At 54.1% G+C, this 17,975-nt stretch overlaps 1 protein-coding gene across 2 annotated transcripts in view; it reads left to right on the top strand.

Annotated features, from left to right (window-relative positions):
* The first annotated feature begins 941 nt into the window (after window positions 1-941).
* Window positions 942-17,975, top strand: part of APC2 (APC2, WNT signaling pathway regulator) — a 23,470-nt gene continuing 6,436 nt past the window's right edge. The window contains exons 1-14 of one of the 2 annotated variants that reach the window (XM_003788697.2): window positions 942-995; window positions 8,365-8,523; window positions 8,620-8,710; window positions 8,806-8,986; window positions 9,891-9,999; window positions 10,111-10,227; window positions 10,908-10,985; window positions 11,181-11,270; window positions 11,777-12,167; window positions 12,675-12,770; window positions 15,697-15,836; window positions 16,235-16,312; window positions 16,502-16,618; window positions 16,902-17,116. In XM_003788697.2, the coding sequence (XP_003788745.2) occupies window positions 942-995; window positions 8,365-8,523; window positions 8,620-8,710; window positions 8,806-8,986; window positions 9,891-9,999; window positions 10,111-10,227; window positions 10,908-10,985; window positions 11,181-11,270; window positions 11,777-12,167; window positions 12,675-12,770; window positions 15,697-15,836; window positions 16,235-16,312; window positions 16,502-16,618; window positions 16,902-17,116 (1,916 nt within the window). Of the gene's footprint in view, window positions 996-8,364; window positions 8,524-8,619; window positions 8,711-8,805; window positions 8,987-9,890; window positions 10,000-10,110; window positions 10,228-10,907; window positions 10,986-11,180; window positions 11,271-11,776; window positions 12,168-12,674; window positions 12,771-15,696; window positions 15,837-16,234; window positions 16,313-16,501; window positions 16,619-16,901; window positions 17,117-17,975 lie in introns of those variants that run through there. The other variant, XM_023512645.1, reaches the window with a different exon arrangement.

Genomic DNA, 17,975 nt, shown 5'->3' on the forward strand with positions numbered 1-17,975 from the left:
GGGGAGGCTGAGGCAAGAGAATCGCCTAAGCCTGGGAGTTGGAGGTTGCTGTGAGCCAGTGTGACGCCACGGCACTCTACCGAGGGCGATAGAATGAGACTCTGTCTCTACAAAAATAAATAAATAAATAAAAATAAAAATAACCAGGTTGTTGTGGCGAACGCCTGGAGTCCCAGCTACTTGGAAGGCTGAGGCAAGAGACTCGCTTAACCTCAAGAGTTTGAGGTTATTGTGAGCTATGATGCCACCATACTCTACCAGGGCGCCAAAGTGAGACTGTCTTAAAAAAAAAAAAAAAGTTAAATGACTGAATGTCTATGTGCGGTCCTGCCCCCATACGCTGGGCGCCAAGCTCAGAGCCTGGGAAATAGTTGGCGCGTTGCAAATGTTTGCTGAATGACTAATGAACTTGGCCCCAGACAGACTGAAGAAGGTGGCCCAGCTTCCGCAGAGAGTCTGTTCAAGCGAGCAGCGGACTAAGACTCAGGGTGACGCCTGTTTCTGTCCCTCTGAGATCTCCATTCCACATGAGACCCTCCTAGCCTCCTCGAGCCCCTGTCCTTTCCCCTTTGGGGTCCTCCATCCTACGTGAACCCCTCCTTATTGTTTCTCCTCCCTTACGGGAACCCTCATCTCCAGGCTTGTTAGAACTTCCCGCCAGACCAGAGCCCTACCTCTCGCCCCTCTGCCTATGCGGGTCCCCTCACCTCCCATTCCCCACGAGCCTGAGCCTCACGAGACTCCCAGTCCCGCCTCTTCGTGGTCCTCCAGGCCATGCAGGATCCCCTCATCCGCCCCTTTCCGGGGGGAGCCCCGCCCCGGCCCCTTGGTTGAGCCCTCCCTGCACCCTCTGCGCAAGCGCATGGCATCCCAAATCGCTGTCCTCACCCCCACCCCGACCCAGGGGCGGGGCGCGGACCGATCCTGGCAGCCACGGCTCCATGGGGCTCTTGGGGCTGCTCAGCCTGCTGCACTCGACCTTCTTCGGGGACCAGGTAGGGTACGAGGGGTCCTGCAGGGTAGGGAGTGGGGTCTGGCCTGGGGGCAGCCCGAGCGGATTCTAAACCGCTGGAACGGTGGTCCCAGCGGCCGGGGGCGCACCGGCAAGTACAGTGAGATGACGAGTCGGGGGATCTAGCACAGTTGCTGTGGAGACAGTTGCCTGGGAAACCACCTCGGGACGTTCTCACGGCTAGGGCCCCTTCCCCGCACCGCAGCACCCTCCTCCCCAGTCTGCGCAAGCGCAGGCCTCGCTTGGCCCAGTCCTGGCCGGGCACAGACCTCCGCCTCCTATGGAGACCCTTGGACCCCTCCTCATTACCCGGACTGGAACACTTGAGTTGAGGCCAGCTGGGAGGCGGTGGGGCCTGCGGCAGGACCGCACTGTGTCTCCAGAGGCTCTGCCCTGCACATGGTGGGGATACTGGGACACGCCCTGCACCTCTTTGGGCCTCAGTTTCCCTCTCTGGGCACAGAGCATGGGGCCTACTTTGACGTTCACCAACGCTGCTAATCATAACATCCATTCCTACCCGACCCCGGCTTCTGTAACCGTTCTGAATCGGGGGCTATAACATCCCTCGTTTAAGGGGAAACCAAGGCTGGAGGGTCCAGTGGGAAACCCAAGGTCACACCTCCAGTAGGGCCAAAGACTGACTTCAGAACAGAGGCACCCGCAGAGGACACGCCCAGGGACTAGGGCAGCTGTCCGCGGTGCTGAAGGGGCTGCGACTCTGCCTGCTCACCACTCGGGGAAACTGAGGCCCAAAGCCGTTGTTGAGCTGCAGGGCGCGACCTGGACAGGCCTGCCCCATCCCTCACCCACCTCCAGTGACAAGCCTTCTCACCTTCCAGGACCCTGATGGTCACTTAGCTTGTGACCCTGTCTCTATCCTCCTGCACCAAATGTCTTTGTAATTCTCTCTGCCACCACCCAACTCAAGTGGGGACTCTCCCTTTGCACCCTCAGCCCCTGGCACTGAGGAGACTCGGGTAAGGGTTGCACATGAGGAGGCAGGACAGCCTGAGGTCAGACTCAGAAGGCCCAAAGATACTCAGGGGGTGATTCCTGTGCCAGGCTGTGTGCTTGGGGAGAGGAATCACAGGGCAGAGGTGGGCAGAAGCGAGCCCCTTAATGGAACTTAGCCCTCAACCTAGCAGCAGCAAGGGGTGCAGAGGGTCTCAGGGAGGGAGCCTGGGAACATGACCAGGCTAAGCTTCCGCACTGTGCAATGGGACAGCAGGGAGTTCTCGCTTAGTCCCCCACCAAAGGTAGGCCTGGGACCCCCGGGGGTTCTTGTGGTTCTACAATGTCCAGTGGTGCCTGAAGCTGGCTGTGGCCTAAGGATTTATAGGGTCAAGGATTTGATGTTCCAGAGGCTTTGGGCCCAGGGCATCTTGTCTCAGGGTCTCAGCCACTGTGTCCCCCAGCTTTCCAGACCCTGGATACACTCACAAGAGTGAGGAAGGAGGCCCAGAATCAATCACTTTTAGGGTCCTTTTAGGGCTCATGGATGAACTCAAGCAATATGGTCCCTGGTCTGAATTTCAGTTTCCCCATGTATATAAGAACAGGACTGAACCACTGGATTCCCCAAATCCCTGCTTGAGAAGGTCCTGGGAACTGTGACATCTGAAATTGTCACAGTTGGGGAGGTGGGACTTTGTACTATTGGACGAGGAGGCGGCAGGGATTATCCATACTCTCCCCAGTGAACAAAACTAGAAACTGAGCCAGTAATCCTAACACTCTGGGAAGCCAAAGTGAGAGGATTGCTTGAGCTCAGCAGTTTGAGGCCAGCCAGAGCAAGAGGGAGACCTAGACTCTACTAAAAATAGAAAAATTAGCAGTGTATTGTGGCAGGAGCCTGTAGTCCCAGCTACTAGGAAGGCTGAGGCAGGTGGATCACTTGAACCCAGAGTCTGAGTTTGCCTTGAGCTAGTCTAAGGCCATGGTACTCTAACCTGGACAACAGAGTCAGTTTCAAAAAAATAGAAGTGGGGGGGTGGACTAGTGGGGTGGGGGGACTAGTACAGTGTCTCATGCCTGTAATTCTAGCACTCTTGGGAGGCCAAGGCAAGAGGATTGCTTGAGATCAAAAATTCAAGACCAGCCTGATCAAGAGCAAATCCATCTCTACTAAAAAATAGAAAAAATTAGCTCGGTGTTACGGCATGTACCTGTAGTCCTAGCTACTTGGGAAGCTAAAGCAGGAGGATCATTTGAGCCCAAGAGTTTGAGGGTAATGTGAGCTAGGTGGATGCCAGGGCACTCTAGCCTAGGCAAGACAGTAAGACTGTCTCCAGACCCCTGCCCCCTAAAAAACTTCAACTGTTGTAAGTCATGCAATTAAAGTTGATTTACTTATTAAAAAAACTCCAGAGGGGTGGCGCCTGTGGCTCAGTGGGTAGGGCGCTGGCCCCATATACTGAGGGTGGCGGGTTTAAACCCAGTCCTGGCCAGCTAAAACAGCAGTGGCAACTGCAACAAAAATAGCTGGGCGGGAGGCACTTGTGGCTCAAGGAGTAGGGCACCAGCCCCATATACTGGAGGTGGTGGGTTCAAACCCAGCCCTGGCCAAAAACTGCAAAACAAAAACAAAAACAAAAATAGCCGGGCGTTGTGGCGGGCGCCTATAGTCCCAGCTACTTGGGAGCCTGAGGCAAGAGAATTGCTTAAGCCCAAGAGTTGGAGGTTGCTGTGAGCTATGATGCCACAGCACTCTACCAACAGCAACAGACTGAAATTCTGTCTCAAAAATAAAATAAAATAAAATAACCTTGGAAACTGAGGCCAGAGAGAACATGCCCAGGGTCACACAAGGATGGGGAGCAGAGATAAAGTCAGAGCCCTGGACTCTGTGCAACTTCCACAAATTCCAATTTTTCCCAGCTGTCCCCTGGTCTCACCATGAGCTCCCAGGGGAGCTGTCCTTGCACTCACTCCTTCCTGCCTTGCCCAGGTCAACCCTACCACCTGCTCTACCCCATGCCTCCAGACACCCACTATCCCTGAGCAAGCACTTCCCTCATCCTGGGCCTCTGTTCTACTCTTGGTCATTCTTTTTTCTTTTTTTTTTTGAGACAGAGCCTCAAGCTGTCCCCCTGGGTAGAATGCTGTGACATCACAGCTCTATATTTGGTTGCAGCCATCATTGTTGTTTGGCGGGCCCGGGCTGGATTTGAACCCACCACCTTAGGTGTATGTGGCTGGCACCTTAGCCACTTGAGCCACAGGTGCCTAGCCCTCTTGGTCATTCTTTGCACCAATGTTCCCTTCTCAGGGCAGCCTGCCTGACCTCCTGGAAAAACTTCTCTGCCTGTTATGTTCACTCCCCAGACCCAACAAGTTGAGACAGCTCTAGAGGCTCCTGGACAGTCAGGCCTGAGTCTCTTGGCCCTAGCATTGCTGAGTATGCAGTATAGGGGTACTCAGGGTCTCCAACTCCAGACCCAACAGAAGCCAGCATTGTTCCTCCAGTGCCTTTGCTGAGGTCAGAACTTCCCAGTCTCTCCCATCATTCCCTGTACCAGCACTTCCAAAATCTCCATTCTCTCTATTTTACAAAGGAGTAAACTGAGCATTGCAAGGTGAATGATTTGCCCTGGCTCTGTATCATCCTGTGCGCTTCCTTGGCACAGGAAAGACTGTACCCTAGCTGCAGGTTTGGTCTGTGGGTGTTAAACTCTCAAGTGGCATCTGGAGACCCACTGAAGACTGGGACAGCTGTACACCTGGACTTCTGGGACGGACCCCAGGACCTTCTCTCTTCTGGCTTCCCTTTTGTGAGGGTGAATTGAGAGTGGGACAAGGGACAGACCCCCAGGGAGATAGAGACTGAGGGGAGACAGAGAAACAGAGAGATGTGGGGAAGGAGGCAGAGTTACAGAAGGACCTGACCTGAAGCTGTGCATTGTGCCATGAGGGTAGAGGGACAGGGAGAAGCAGGGGAAGGTGCAGGGTCTTGAATAGTGCCCAGCGTTCCTGCCCCTCTCCCAACAGTCCCTCACCTTCTTCCAGCCAGTACCCTGAGGGAGCTCCAGCCTGGACTCTTATCCAGCCCTGACACATTCGCACAGGCCAGGCTGGATCTGTGGGGAAGAGTCTGGCCTGGCCCCTGCCCCCGCCAAAATTCTGATGTAACAGCCAAGCCTTAGTGTCTTACTCTCTCAATTCTGCGAGTCTAGCTGCAGGGGGGAGGGGAGGCTCTAAGAGGCCTAATGTAAGGGGCACAGGACCCTGGTCCTCCGAGCATCCCCTATCCCTTCCCTCGGGGATTCTCCCCCAGCATACACAGCCGCCGCGCCCCGCCCCCCGCCCCCCAGGCCCGTGCAGAGGCCGGACGCCCTGCTGCCGCCGGTCTCCACCCCAGGCCTCCATTGGCTGTTGCCATGGCACCAGTCCGTCTTCCCCCGCCGTCATTGGCCACTGCGCCGGCATCCCGCATCCCTCATCCTCTCCCCCCCACTTACGGTGGTTTAGCCCAGCCATCGGAGCTGCGGCGCCGCCTGGCCAGGCCCAGACTGGGCTTTGTCCGCCCTGCGGAGGCCCCTGAACCCCAGAACCCACGTTTCGCGGCCACCCGGGGCCTACCGAGCTGCAAGGTGGGAAAAGTCTCAGGCTTGGACGCCCCAGCCAGCCCAGCTGCAAGTAAGCGGATGCCTCTTCCCTGATGGAGGGCCAAGCTGGGGTGGAGGGAGGGAGGAGGTGGCAACCTCCGTCTCGTGTCCCAGTCTCCATCGCTTTCTCGCTGCCTCACCTGTCTGGGATCTTTATTTCTCTGAGGTGGAAGCTGGAGGGGAAACTGAGTCTCAGTGATGTGAGCATCTGTGTTGCTGCAGCCGGTGCTGTGCACACACCTACTCAGGGGCTTCAACATCCACATCTCCAGGAGATGCTGGGAGGTGAGGGGTTGGTGAGTCTGTGGGTAGGCAGATTGTGTGCCTTGGTGGGGTGCTGCTGCCCCTCACTGGGCCTCAATTTCTCTCTCTGTAAGAAGGGACTTGGGTTAAAGGAATGACAAGGGTCATTTGGGCCTGACATTACATATCTGTCTCCCTCCTTTACAATTCAGCTGCTCACCACCCAGTAAGACCAACCCTGGCTATTGGTCCTTTCGCTCTGGTGATCTCTCAGGCAACCTGGGACGAAGTGCAGGCAGGAGGGCTTCCTGGAGGAAGTTGCATTGTGCAGGATGACCAGAGTCTAGAAAGCTACTCCAGGCAGGGGAAGTGTGTGTGCAAAGGCCTGAGAGAAGAAAGCAGTTGGTTTCCAAGTGATCTAGGATATATATATGTAGTCAGATCCCATCCTGAGGTCACTGGGAGCCATAGACAATGTTTGAGCATGAAGGAGATAGAATCCAACTTGTGACTTTTAAAGCTCCCTCTGACTGTGCAGGAGGAATGGATATGACCTGGAAGAGGCTGATGAGAGTACCCTGAAGGAGGGGTTTTATGAGTTGGGGAGGGTGGTCCAGCTGTGCAGAGTTTGGAGAAGCTGGTGGGAGTGTCCCATCATGGACACTCAGCTGAAATGAGAAGGAGTCCAGTGGACAGCTGTGCTGCCAAGTGCACTCTGATGAGAACACAGGAGTGATCACCAAATGCAGGAGGATGAATATTACCAAAGCTTGGCCTGGACATGGTTCAGCTTAAGGAGAAGGCCTGGATTTGGGGAGTGGTTTGTCCTTCATCTTGCGCTTCTACCTGGCTGGGCATGGTATGGTGCCCTCAACCAGAATAGCGGACCTGGGGCAGACCTCAGGATCTCCCCCAGGCTGCTTGCCTCCCCTGCCTGACACACCATCTCCCACTCTGACCCTCTTGTGCACCTGACCCAAATATCAGCTGTTCATGATGGGCAGGGCCTCCCCATTCACCAGATGGTAACCCAAGGCCTGGAGAGGGGGCCCATCTTGTCATGCCTCCAGCATTGCCTAGACTTCTGAGCAAGGTCTAAGTCCTAGTCATGCCTTGTACACTTCCTTATTGGGTCTATTTCCCCCTACCCTGGGTCTCAGTTTCTCCTCTGGGAACAGCCTAATGGTGGTCCCTGAGACTCAGAACTATGACAAGAAAGAAGCCAGATAACATTACTGAGCACATGGTAGGTCCTCTGAGTAGGTTGTGATGACTGGACCTTGTGCTCCCACCTGCACACCCCTACCCTACTCCCTCCCAGCTGTGCCTTTGGTGACATACAGTGGGCTGGGGTTTCTTGGGGAGGGGGAAGGGAGAGGAGAATGAATGAGCAAGGGAATGAATGTTCATGGCCAGGTAGGGTAGGGAGGAGGAGGAGTAGGGGACAGGGAAGGGCTGATTCGGGGAGGGGGTTCCCATGGAGAAGCTGGCAAAGGGGATGGGCTGCCATTGGTGAGCCTCAGACAAAGGCAGAGGGAGGGGGAGCGCTGGTGGGAAGGGAACAAAGAGGGAAGGGCACTGTAAGGGGGGATGGGGGACTGTATAACTGAGCTAAGAGAGGAGGTTCTGGCCAGCTGGACAGGAGGAGGAGGCTGGGCCAGGAAGAAGACAGCGGAGGCACAAAGAGGCAGCAGGTGGTAGTGGCAGCAGAGCCCAGGGCATGGGGTGGCGATGCCAAGCCAGCAGACACTAGCTGAAGGCTGATCAGAGGGTGCTGGGATGTCAAAAGTAGCTACTTAAAACCCAGATACTAACGCGGAGGTGGAGCTGCAGGAGGTCCAGATCTCAGACACCAGGGGTGGTCACGGTGGGCTGGGGTCTATCTCTCCGGCTGTCAGCTGCCAGGGGCTCTCTCATCAGCCCACTGTTCCTTAGGTATTGTCTATTAACCCTTAAGATGTCCTTATTTTCTGGTGGGGGCTCTGTCCACTCAACCTCTTTGGCTGTCAGCTTCCATGTCTGTGGGGGAGGGTCCTGTCTGTCTGGCTGGCTGTTGCCTTCTCTGGCTATGACTGTGTCTCTGAAGCTGAGGGTATTGGGCTGGTCAGCTGATCTGCCGGTTTAGACTGTCTCAGCTGTCCATGTATCTGTCAACTAGCTGTGAGCACACACGTGTGTCTGGGAGACTGCCAGTGAGGGGCAAGCCTGTATGCTGTCAGCTGGGCATTTGGCTGTCTGTGTCTCTGAACACCTGTGTGATGGCTCAATCCCTCTTTCTCTTCTTGTGGCTACCCATATCTCTCACTCCATCTGGCACACTGTCTGTGCCCCGGATTTCCTAGGCGAACAGTGTCCCACCCTTAGTGGTTCATTCGAGACAGGAGACACTCTTGCCTGGGACCTACTCTTAGAGTTGGGTGATAGCTGAGGCCTAGGTCTTAGAAGGTGTCACCTGTGACCTCCTTGGTCCTTAGGTTGAACCCTCTTACCCTGTGACCCCAGTCACTACAGGAACTGAAGATGACGAGTTCTGTGGCATCTTATGAGCAGCTTGTGCGGCAGGTGGAGGCCTTGAAGGCTGAGAACAGTCATCTGAGGCAAGAGCTACGAGACAACTCCAGCCACCTATCCAAGTTGGAAACAGAGACATCTGGCATGAAGGTGATGGTCTGGGTGGAAGATATGGGTCACAGGATGGGTGGGCAGCCTGGAGCAGTGGGCTGATGCCTCCTGGTCCCTTTCCCACCCTACCTTCAGGAGGTTCTAAAGCACCTACAGGGTAAGCTGGAGCAAGAGGCACGAGTGCTGGTGTCCTCTGGGCAGACAGAGGTCCTGGAACAGCTAAAAGGTGAGGGGCTGGCCAGGGACTGACCTCTAGCAGGAGGGGAACTGAAGGGCAGGCATGGGCACTGACCTTCACCTTTGCCTTCTGCACCCATCTAGCCTTGCAGATGGACATCACCAGCCTGTACAATCTCAAGTTCCAGCCACCTGCTCTGGACCCAGAGCCTGTCACCCGGACCCCCGAGGGAAGCCCAGTACATGGCTCTGGGCCCTCCAAAGATAGTTTTGGGGAGCTGAGCCGGGCCACCATCCGGCTGCTGGAGGAACTGGACCGGGAACGGTGAGAGGATATTGAACCGGACAGGGTTGGGGGGGAGGGATGGAGGGGAGGGGAGGGAAGGTAGGGAGCAGCTGTCGCATAACTCTACCTCAGCTTTGCCCCCAAGGCCCTCTGCCTACTGAGCCAGCCCTACTCCTCCTCCAGCTGCTTTTCCCTTGTGCAGTCTCAGCTTACCTCAGCTGGAGGACAGAGAGGCTGGGAGGTGGGGGCATTCCTGGCAAAGCTAAAGGCCCCTTGAGGGACCTCCCAGGAGTCCCTGACAAACAGGCCTGGCTAGAGACAGGGCTGTGTGTAGGGACAGAGCTCACATTCAGGCCTGGAGCCAGAGGACCTCAAGGCAGCTTTTGTGGAGAGAGGGACACGGCCCAAGAAATCTTGGCCCAGGTCAGCAGAAGGCAGTAGGCTCTGCTCATCTGGCTCGGCTGGGTTGTGTGGGGTCAAATGAGCTGGTTCAGGGGTTGTTAGGAGTTGTTAACTCAGTACTCTGCTGTGTGGCCTCAGTCAAGTCCCCTAAACCCTTAGACTTAATGCTCTGCAAAATGGAACTAGCAGTGTCTCTCCAGAGAGCAGAGCTCCCCTGGAGCTCTTGGTGCCTGAAGCCTACATGTGTAAGCTGGCAGGAGATCAGCAAGTATGGAGAGGTGATAAAGTCAGAACAAGAACTGTCAGAGTCTTTCTCTGAGGATCAGAATTTATAAACAAATTGCCTTCTCTCCTTTAAATTAATTCTGTGTGCCCCATTTAATTACTTACATTAATCCTCAGACCCTAGTTCCAAAAGTGCCATAGGGAGACAACTGCCTTGCTGCCTGTTAAACTTGCTATATAGTAAGCGCCAATTGATTGCAAAAATTCAAGTAAACCACATCTACAGTGGCGCGCTTTCCATCCTGCCCTCCCCCAGGTGTTTCCTATTGAATGAAATTGAGAAAGAAGAGAAGGAAAAGCTCTGGTATTACTCACAGCTTCAGGGTCTGTCCAAACGCCTGGATGAGCTGCCGCACGTGGAGACGGTGAGTGGGTTTGAATGGCAGGGCTCAGCTGTGCCCGCCAAGGACGAGGGGAGTGGCAGGGACGCCCCCCCACCCAGGAGCCCCTCACCGTGGCCCGCCTGCCCTTCCCAGCAGTTCTCGATGCAAATGGACCTGATCCGGCAGCAGCTGGAGTTCGAGGCCCAGCACATCCGTTCGCTGATGGAGGAGCGTTTTGGCACCTCAGACGAGATGGTGCAGCGGGCTCAGGTGCGCGGATCCGAGTGAGAGTATGGTGGGTGGGGCTTGGATAAGTGGGCGGAGTCATTCCAGTGGGGGTGTCACAGGACAGGTTGTGGGCGGGATTTGAGTTAATGAACAGTGTCATATGCCGGTGGGCGGGTCAGAGTGCATAAATTTATTGTGGCTTGGGCTAAAGGACAGAGTCATATATATGTGGTTAGATAGGATTGCAGAGATTTATTGAAGGTGGGGCTTGAATGGGCGGAGTCATGCCGGTGGACAGATCCGAGGGCGGACTGTGGTGGGTGGAGTCTGGCTCAGGAGTGGGAACCAGAAGCTAGAGCTGTTGGTGGGTGAAGGCAGAGAGGTTCAGTCCCGGCAAAGCCTGAGAACTAGGGCATGTGTACAGGGTCAGATTAGGGGAAGGGAAAGTTCTAGAAGGTTAAGGCGGGGTTTAGTCGGTGAGTGGGGCCATGGCAGGGAGTGGGAGGTGTCAAGAGTCCAGGTGGGGGGTCGTAATAGGGAGAAAGTGAGTCAGAATCTGGGGTGGAGTCATACCAGGTAGGAGGCGGAGTCAGAGCCTGGGGACGGGGTCATAGAGGAAGATGAGGGAGTCGGCTCAGGGGCAGAGTCATTCCAAGGAGAAGGCGGGGTCAGATGCCAGTGCGTGGTCAGTTCTGCCAGACACACGTGTTTCCCCCACGTAGATCCGCGCTTCGCGCCTGGAGCAAATAGACAAGGAGCTGCTGGAGGCCCAGGACCGGGTGCAGCAGACGGAGCCCGAGGTACTGGAAGGCTGGGCAGGGCCCAAGGGATGGTGACTGCTTAGGTAGTGTGAGGACTCCTAGCCCCCTGCCCAGGGCTCAGAGGCCAGTAGGAAGCCATCACTCACAGCATCATGGGGAGAGGCAGTGTCAGCAGAATGGGGGCTATTTGGGGTGCTCCTGGACTGAACCCCCAAGCTAGTGTTTTCCTTGCAGGCTCTATTGGCAGTGAAGTCAGTGCCAGTCGATGAGGATCCTGAGACAGAGGTCCCTGAGGACGGCACCCCTCAGCTGGGCAACAGCAAGGTGAGGGTGAGGTGGGAGGGCTGCTAGGTGGGTGGGGTGGGGCAGGCCCTGCACACTTGCCAGATGTGAAGCCACTTTTGTGCCTTAATCCAAGTCCCCTGGCCCCGGAGGACTTCCCTGGAGTCAGGCTTGGAATGAGGGTGGGGGTCTGACAAGGTGGACAGGGATATCCATCCAGTATATTTGGGGGCACTCTAGATGTCTCTCTGTAACCTCTCAGCTGTACATTGCCACCCCCTAGGAATGCCCAGTGAGGTTGGTGGATGGGCTGGGTATTTCCCCAGTGTGTGTCTCCCTGGTGCCCCCTCCATCCCTCAGATGTGTGTGTGGCTGCTCACTAGGTGAATAGAACAAGTAATCCTTTTGGGCTGGGGTCACAGGGCTCTCTGACTGCATTTAGGAAATCACTGTGTGTTGGGGGGGTCCTGGATGGGGAGGAGAGACAGGATGGCTGGGGCTAGTCAGGGGCAGAGGTCCTCACCTTGACCCAGCCTTCCTGCCCCCAGGTAGAAGTGGTCTTCTGGCTACTGTCCATGCTGGCAACGCGTGACCAGGAAGACACAGCACGCACTTTGCTTGCCATGTCCAGCTCACCTGAGAGCTGTGTGGCCATGCGCCGCTCTGGCTGCCTGCCCTTGCTGCTGCAGATCCTGCACGGTGTGGAGACCATGGCTGGGGGTCGCACTGAGACCCCTGGTGCTCCGGGTGCTAAGGATGCGCGCATGCGTGCTAATGCAGCACTGCACAACATCGTCTTCTCACAGCCAGACCAGGGCCTGGCACGCAAGGAAATGCGTGTCCTGCATGTGCTGGAGCAGATCCGTGCTTACTGTGAGACCTGCTGGGACTGGCTGCAGGCCCGTGACAGTGAGCCCGAGGGTGGTGGCAGCAATGGTGGTGGTGAGTGGTGGGCCTCCCTGGCCACTTCCATACAATGAGCATGAAGGATGGGATTCCTGGGTGGCCACCAGCCATCGCTGCCCACCTTATGTGCACTATGCTCTGGCTGAGGACTTACGGGGACAGGAGGCTTAGGACAGGTTGGCAAAGTACAGTTAGAGCCCCACAATGGTCATTTTTGGTCTGGTGCAGGGCAGATGCCCAAGAGAATCACTGAATACATGGATTGTGGGTAAATCAGGAAAGTTGGATGCAAAATTGAGATTCTATCTTTTCCAGCTGATTGCAAATTAAATATAAGACACAGCACAGCTTAAAGATATCATGTGCCAGGCTGGGAGAAACAGGCTGCCTCATTATCAGGTCTTATGGGGGATAAAGGAAATCGCAACAGGCAGCAGGTGGCAGAGCTCAACTCATGGGATCCTTCAAGCCAGTGGGGAGGAGAAGGCAAATGGGTGGGGAACTTTGGGGGCCACCCAGGAACATTTCCCTTGCCCACAGCTCCCATCCCCATTGAGCCACAGATCTGTCAGGCCACCTGTGCAGTGATGAAGCTGTCTTTTGATGAGGAATACCGCCGTGCCATGAACGAACTAGGTGAGTATTATTGTGTGCCTCCTCTGGGGACCTTGGCTCCACCTCCTACATAGCTGGTGACACCTCAGCTGCTGTGGGACAGAGGCTGGACCATTAGTATTTGTATAGTCAGGGCCAGGGGCAGTGAGGCCCAGACAGGGACAGACTCCCTGGGGTCACACAGCACTGTTGTGAGTGGATAGTAATCCTGGGTCCTCTGTCCCCATGAGTTGCATGCTGCCCCCCTGTTTGGCCCAAGGATTCTGGGCCCATTCATCTGGGGAAAGGCTTTCGGCCACAGTGTTCTGGGGCTCAGAACAGCAGAGTGGATGGGAAGCCACAAATACAGAGAATGATTTGACTTAAAACACAGAATGAGATCCATTGGGTGTATATGTACACCCAAGGGGCAGGGAGTGTTGGCCTTTTGGAGATTTAGGTTTGGAGACATTATGACATCTTTCCTTTGTCAGTATAAAAGCAATTGAAACATGGAACAGGAAATACAAAGGCCCAAAATAACATCAGTATGTTGAATTGTACTCTATGTTTTACAAGTGAGATCCTACTTTACAGTCAGTAGATGGTCAGATCACTCAAATGTTTTATACAATTGTGTTGGTCTGGCTGTGCAGAAACAGAGCAATCCCTGCTAAGGTTGGGAGCAAATTGAGACTACCTCTTTAGAGGAGTATTTGGTGACAGTGGACTCCATGAGGACATACTCTCTGCATCATCCCTCCCCCAGCTGGGAATCTATCCTCTGGCTATAAGGCGCAAAAAATAAAACACAGGAAGGCAGTGACCAACCCAAATAAAACCAGAAAACTGGTAATATCACAGATGTCCAATAGTCAGGGAAGGGTTAAATGCAGTAGCACATTTTGCCACCGTTTAAATTCTTGGTAAGCTAGAGTGCACAGTGGTATATGCAGTATAGACCCATTTCTGTAAAATACACCTGCACATACATACCCGGGGATACTATTCAAACACATGGTACTAGGGAGAGCTCCTTGGCCACAGTTCCTGCCAGGCAAAGCGGGAAAAGGAGAATTTCAGTTTTCATTCTGACTTGACATTTGTACTATATTACTTTTTATTTTTTTTAACAGACAGAATCTCACTTTGTCACCCTCAGTGGAGTGCTGTGGTATCATAGCTCACAGCAACCTCCCACTCTGGGGCTTAGGTAGTTCTCTTGCCTCAGCCTCCAGAATAGCTGGGACTACAGGTGCCCGCCACAACGCTATTTTTTGTTGCAGTTTGGCTGGAGCCAGGTTTGAACCCACCACCCTTGGTCTATGGGGCCAGTGTCCTACTCCTTGAGCCACAGGCACCACCCTATGTGTATTACTTTTTTATTATAAAACAGCAGTTCTCAAAATGCTGGTTCCTGAAAACCTTATAGGAAATGCACAAAGTCAAAAAAATTTTTTCCTCTTTTTAATTCAAATCACTGGACTATCGGGGTTTGTTTGTTTATTAATATAGGGTCTCACTGTGTCACCAGGCTGGAGTGCATTGGCAGGATCATACCTCACTGTAGCCTTCTAGTCCTGGGCTCAAGTGACCTTCCTGCTTCAGCCTCTTATGTGGCTGGACTACAGGTGCCCATCACCACACCCAGTGAATATTTTAATTTTTTGTAAAGATGGGGTCTCACTCTTACCTAGGCTGGTCTTGAACTCCTCAGCGATCCTCCCACCGTAGCCTCACAGAGTGTTGAGATTACAGGTATGAGCCACCGTGCCTAGATATATTACAGTTATTTTAATGATAATACAGAGACATGATTTTTTTTTTTTGACCAGGGCCGGGTTTGAACCCACTACCTCTGGTATATGGGGCCAGCACCCTATTCCTTTGAGCCACAGGTGCCACCCAAGACATGATTTCTTCTTTTTCCACTTTTATTCTGTTGTAAGAGTTTGTTCAGTGGGGCTGTCCAGGTGTTCTGACTCTGATGCCTGCTGGACCATGTATTCTGGGGTTTGATATGTTTTCCTGTTTAATTTTCTGTACTATAAATACTTGAGTGCTAGAAATTCTCATCTTCCCAAACTGAAACTGTCCTCATGAAAAACTTCGCACCCCACCCAGCCCCTGGCACCTACCATTCTTTTATCTCTGTGAGTCTATGGACTCTAGGGACCGCCTATGAGTGGGATCACACTCTGTGTCCTTCTGTGTCTGGCTTCTTTCACTGAGCATGATGTCCTCAGGGACCATCCATGTTGTAGCCTGTGTCAGAGCCTCATTCATTTTCATGGCTGAGTGATATTCCCATGTGCATGGACTGAGTTATACGTGTCCACTTACCTGCTTTTGGATGCTTGTCACTGCTGCTGTGTGTGTGGGTGTCCATGTTTCACTTTGGAGGTTTTTAGATATGTGTTGCCAACCTGCTTCCCAAAAGGGCATTCTCTATAGACCTGCCCAGCCCAGAGAATGATCCAGTTTGTCCGTGTTATCTTTGTTTTGCTCTGAGTTTTGGTGACAAGTTCTTTCTCCTACTCACAGGGACAATTCCCCCTGTCCCAAGTTCATTTTCCCTTATGAAGTAAAAACCTGGCAGTCCAGTCTTTTCTTTCATGAAGAACCATGAATGTGACAGCCACTTGTCATCATGACCCTGTGCTGGAGATGCAGCTCTCCATCTGATGGTCTTGGGTGGGGAGGGGAGTTCCCTGAGGAACCTTGTCTCACAGAGCAGGGAAGAAAATCCAGGCAGTGGGAACAGTTTGTGCAAAGGCCAGGCAGCCAGGAGGTGGGAGTGGAAGCTACAGAGGGCTCAGACCTGGGCTTGAAAGGGGCCGTGAAAGCAGGCTGGGGTGGGATGAAGGGAATGTCTAAGTAGGAGAAAGACCAGGCCAGGCTGGGGAGAGGATGGTGGGGTTGCAGGGGCGCTAGCCCACTGGCCCTCAGCCTGGCTGGGTCCCCGCAGGTGGGCTGCAGGCTGTGGCGGAGCTACTGCAGGTGGACTATGAGATGCATAAGATGACCCGGGATCCGCTGAACCTAGCCCTGCGCCGCTATGCGGGCATGACCCTCACCAACCTCACTTTTGGGGATGTCGCCAACAAGGTGCCTGGGGGCCACGGGTGGGCACCCGGGATGGCCTGAGCCTCCCTCCCCATTGTCCCAGCCTGGGAGATGGGGACAATGTCTCTGACTTACAGCAGGGTAGACTGAAGCCCAGAGGGTGGTGGGATGGGCTGCATGGGACTTGTTTGCCCAGGCCAATGTCCTCTGGAACTCCACTGTGGCCTCTGCAGAGAATGGTGTCCATCTCAGAGCAGGGGCCTTGGGTGTACCTGGCCAAGCCTCGGTTTCCTCTCCTTAGCACCACAGTGGCATTCTGCTGTGGCAGTGAGGACTGGGGTCCAGGTCTGCAGCTCCAGCACATGGAACTGGAAGGGGGAGCAGTTTCACTTGTGTCTCCTGCTCCACCTGGTGTGACCCTGTCCTGTGTCATCCCCAAGGCCATGCTGTGTGCACGCCGTGGCTGCATGGAGGCCATTGTGGCCCAGCTGTCCTCTGAAAGTGAAGAGCTCCACCAGGTACTTGTGGCAGGCAGGTAGACAGGGACAGTTCTTTGGGGGCTCTGTGGGAGTCTGCCTAGTGCTCATTTGACAGTCACTCCTCCCTAAGGATACAGGGGGCTGGGGGGGACTTCATACCCTCTTGTGGGGGTTGGTGGGGGCCACCCCTGGGTCTGGGTCCCACTCTGCCCCCCACTTCCCACCCAGGTGGTATCTAGCATCCTGCGCAACCTGTCCTGGAGGGCTGACATCAACAGCAAAAAGGTGCTGCGAGAGGTTGGCAGCATGACGGCCCTGGTGCACTGCGTCCTGCGGGCCACCAAGGTGGGCACCCAATAGGGTAAGGAGGGGAACTACTGTGGAGACACTGACAGCAGGTAGTGAATTCTCCGATTTGATGGGAAATCAAGCTTAGTAAGTGGTCCAGACTCAGACTGGCCTGAGGCTTGCAGACCCTGAGACAGCTGATTTCCTTGTGTTTTGGTATATCTGAAAGTATGTCTGGGTGTCTCTCCTTCCGACCTCTGGGGAGAAGGTGGTATAGGAACCCATGGGCCTGCCCCTGCCCTGCTGGGTGCTGACGCCTCCTCTCCAATCCTGTGCCCAGGAGTCCACCCTGAAGAGTGTACTCAGTGCCCTGTGGAACCTGTCGGCCCACAGCACGGAGAACAAGGCAGCCATCTGCCAGGTGGATGGTGCCCTTGGCTTCTTGGTGAGCACACTGACCTACAAATGCCAGAGCAACTCCCTGGCCATCATAGAGAGTGGCGGCGGCATCCTGCGCAATGTGTCCAGCCTCATTGCCACTCGTGAGGACTACAGGTCAGCCCTATGTTTCCCATAGGTGCAGGGTAAAGGAGCTAGGGAAAAGTGGGTGTTCCTGGTATCATAGGGATGGGACCAGAAAATCCCACTCCACTGTGGATTGTCCTCCTGTGAACAGATATTCTCAAATTGTCCCCAGGGACTAGTTTACTTATCTATATAAGTATGCTAAAATGCTTCTTTTTTTTTCTTTAGAGACAGTTTCATTTTGTCACCCTCAGTACAGTGCCGTGGTATCACAGCTCATAGCAACCTCCAACTCCTGGGCTTATGCAATTCTCTTGCCTCAGCCTCCTGAGTAGCTGGGACCACAGGCGCCTGCCACAATGCCCGGCTATTTTTTGTTGCACTTTGGCTGAGGCCGTGTTTGGCTGTGTTGAACCCACCACCCTTGGTATATGGGGCTGGTGCCCTACCCACTGAGCCACAGGTGCCGCCTGCTAAAGTGCTTCTTATAATAAAAACTATTGTTAAATAATATAATACTCATTCTTCATTAAAATATTTATTAAATGTTAATAAAGAGTCCATGGCCGGGAGTTGTGGCTCAGGTGCTGTAATTCTAGCAATCCGGGAGGCCAAAATGGGTGGATTGCTTGCACTCACAAGTTCACCTAAGCAAGAGCAGTACCCTATCTCTACTAAAACAAAAACAAACAAAAAAAAGTCCAGGTGCAGTGGCTATATTTTTTTTCCTTTTTTTTTTTTTTTTTTTTTTTTTTTTAGCCAAGAGGCTCACTATGCTGCCCTCAGTAGAGTGTTTCACAGCTCACAGCACCCTCAAACTCTTGGGCTTAAGCGATTCTCTTGCCTCTTGGAGAACAAGACTCTCCCAACTAGGTGCAGCTACAGGCGC

The sequence above is a fragment of the Otolemur garnettii genome, unplaced genomic scaffold, assembly GCF_000181295.1.
Source record: "Otolemur garnettii isolate 467f Iridium unplaced genomic scaffold, OtoGar3 scaffold00029, whole genome shotgun sequence".
Classification (NCBI taxonomy): Eukaryota; Metazoa; Chordata; class Mammalia; order Primates; family Galagidae; genus Otolemur; species Otolemur garnettii.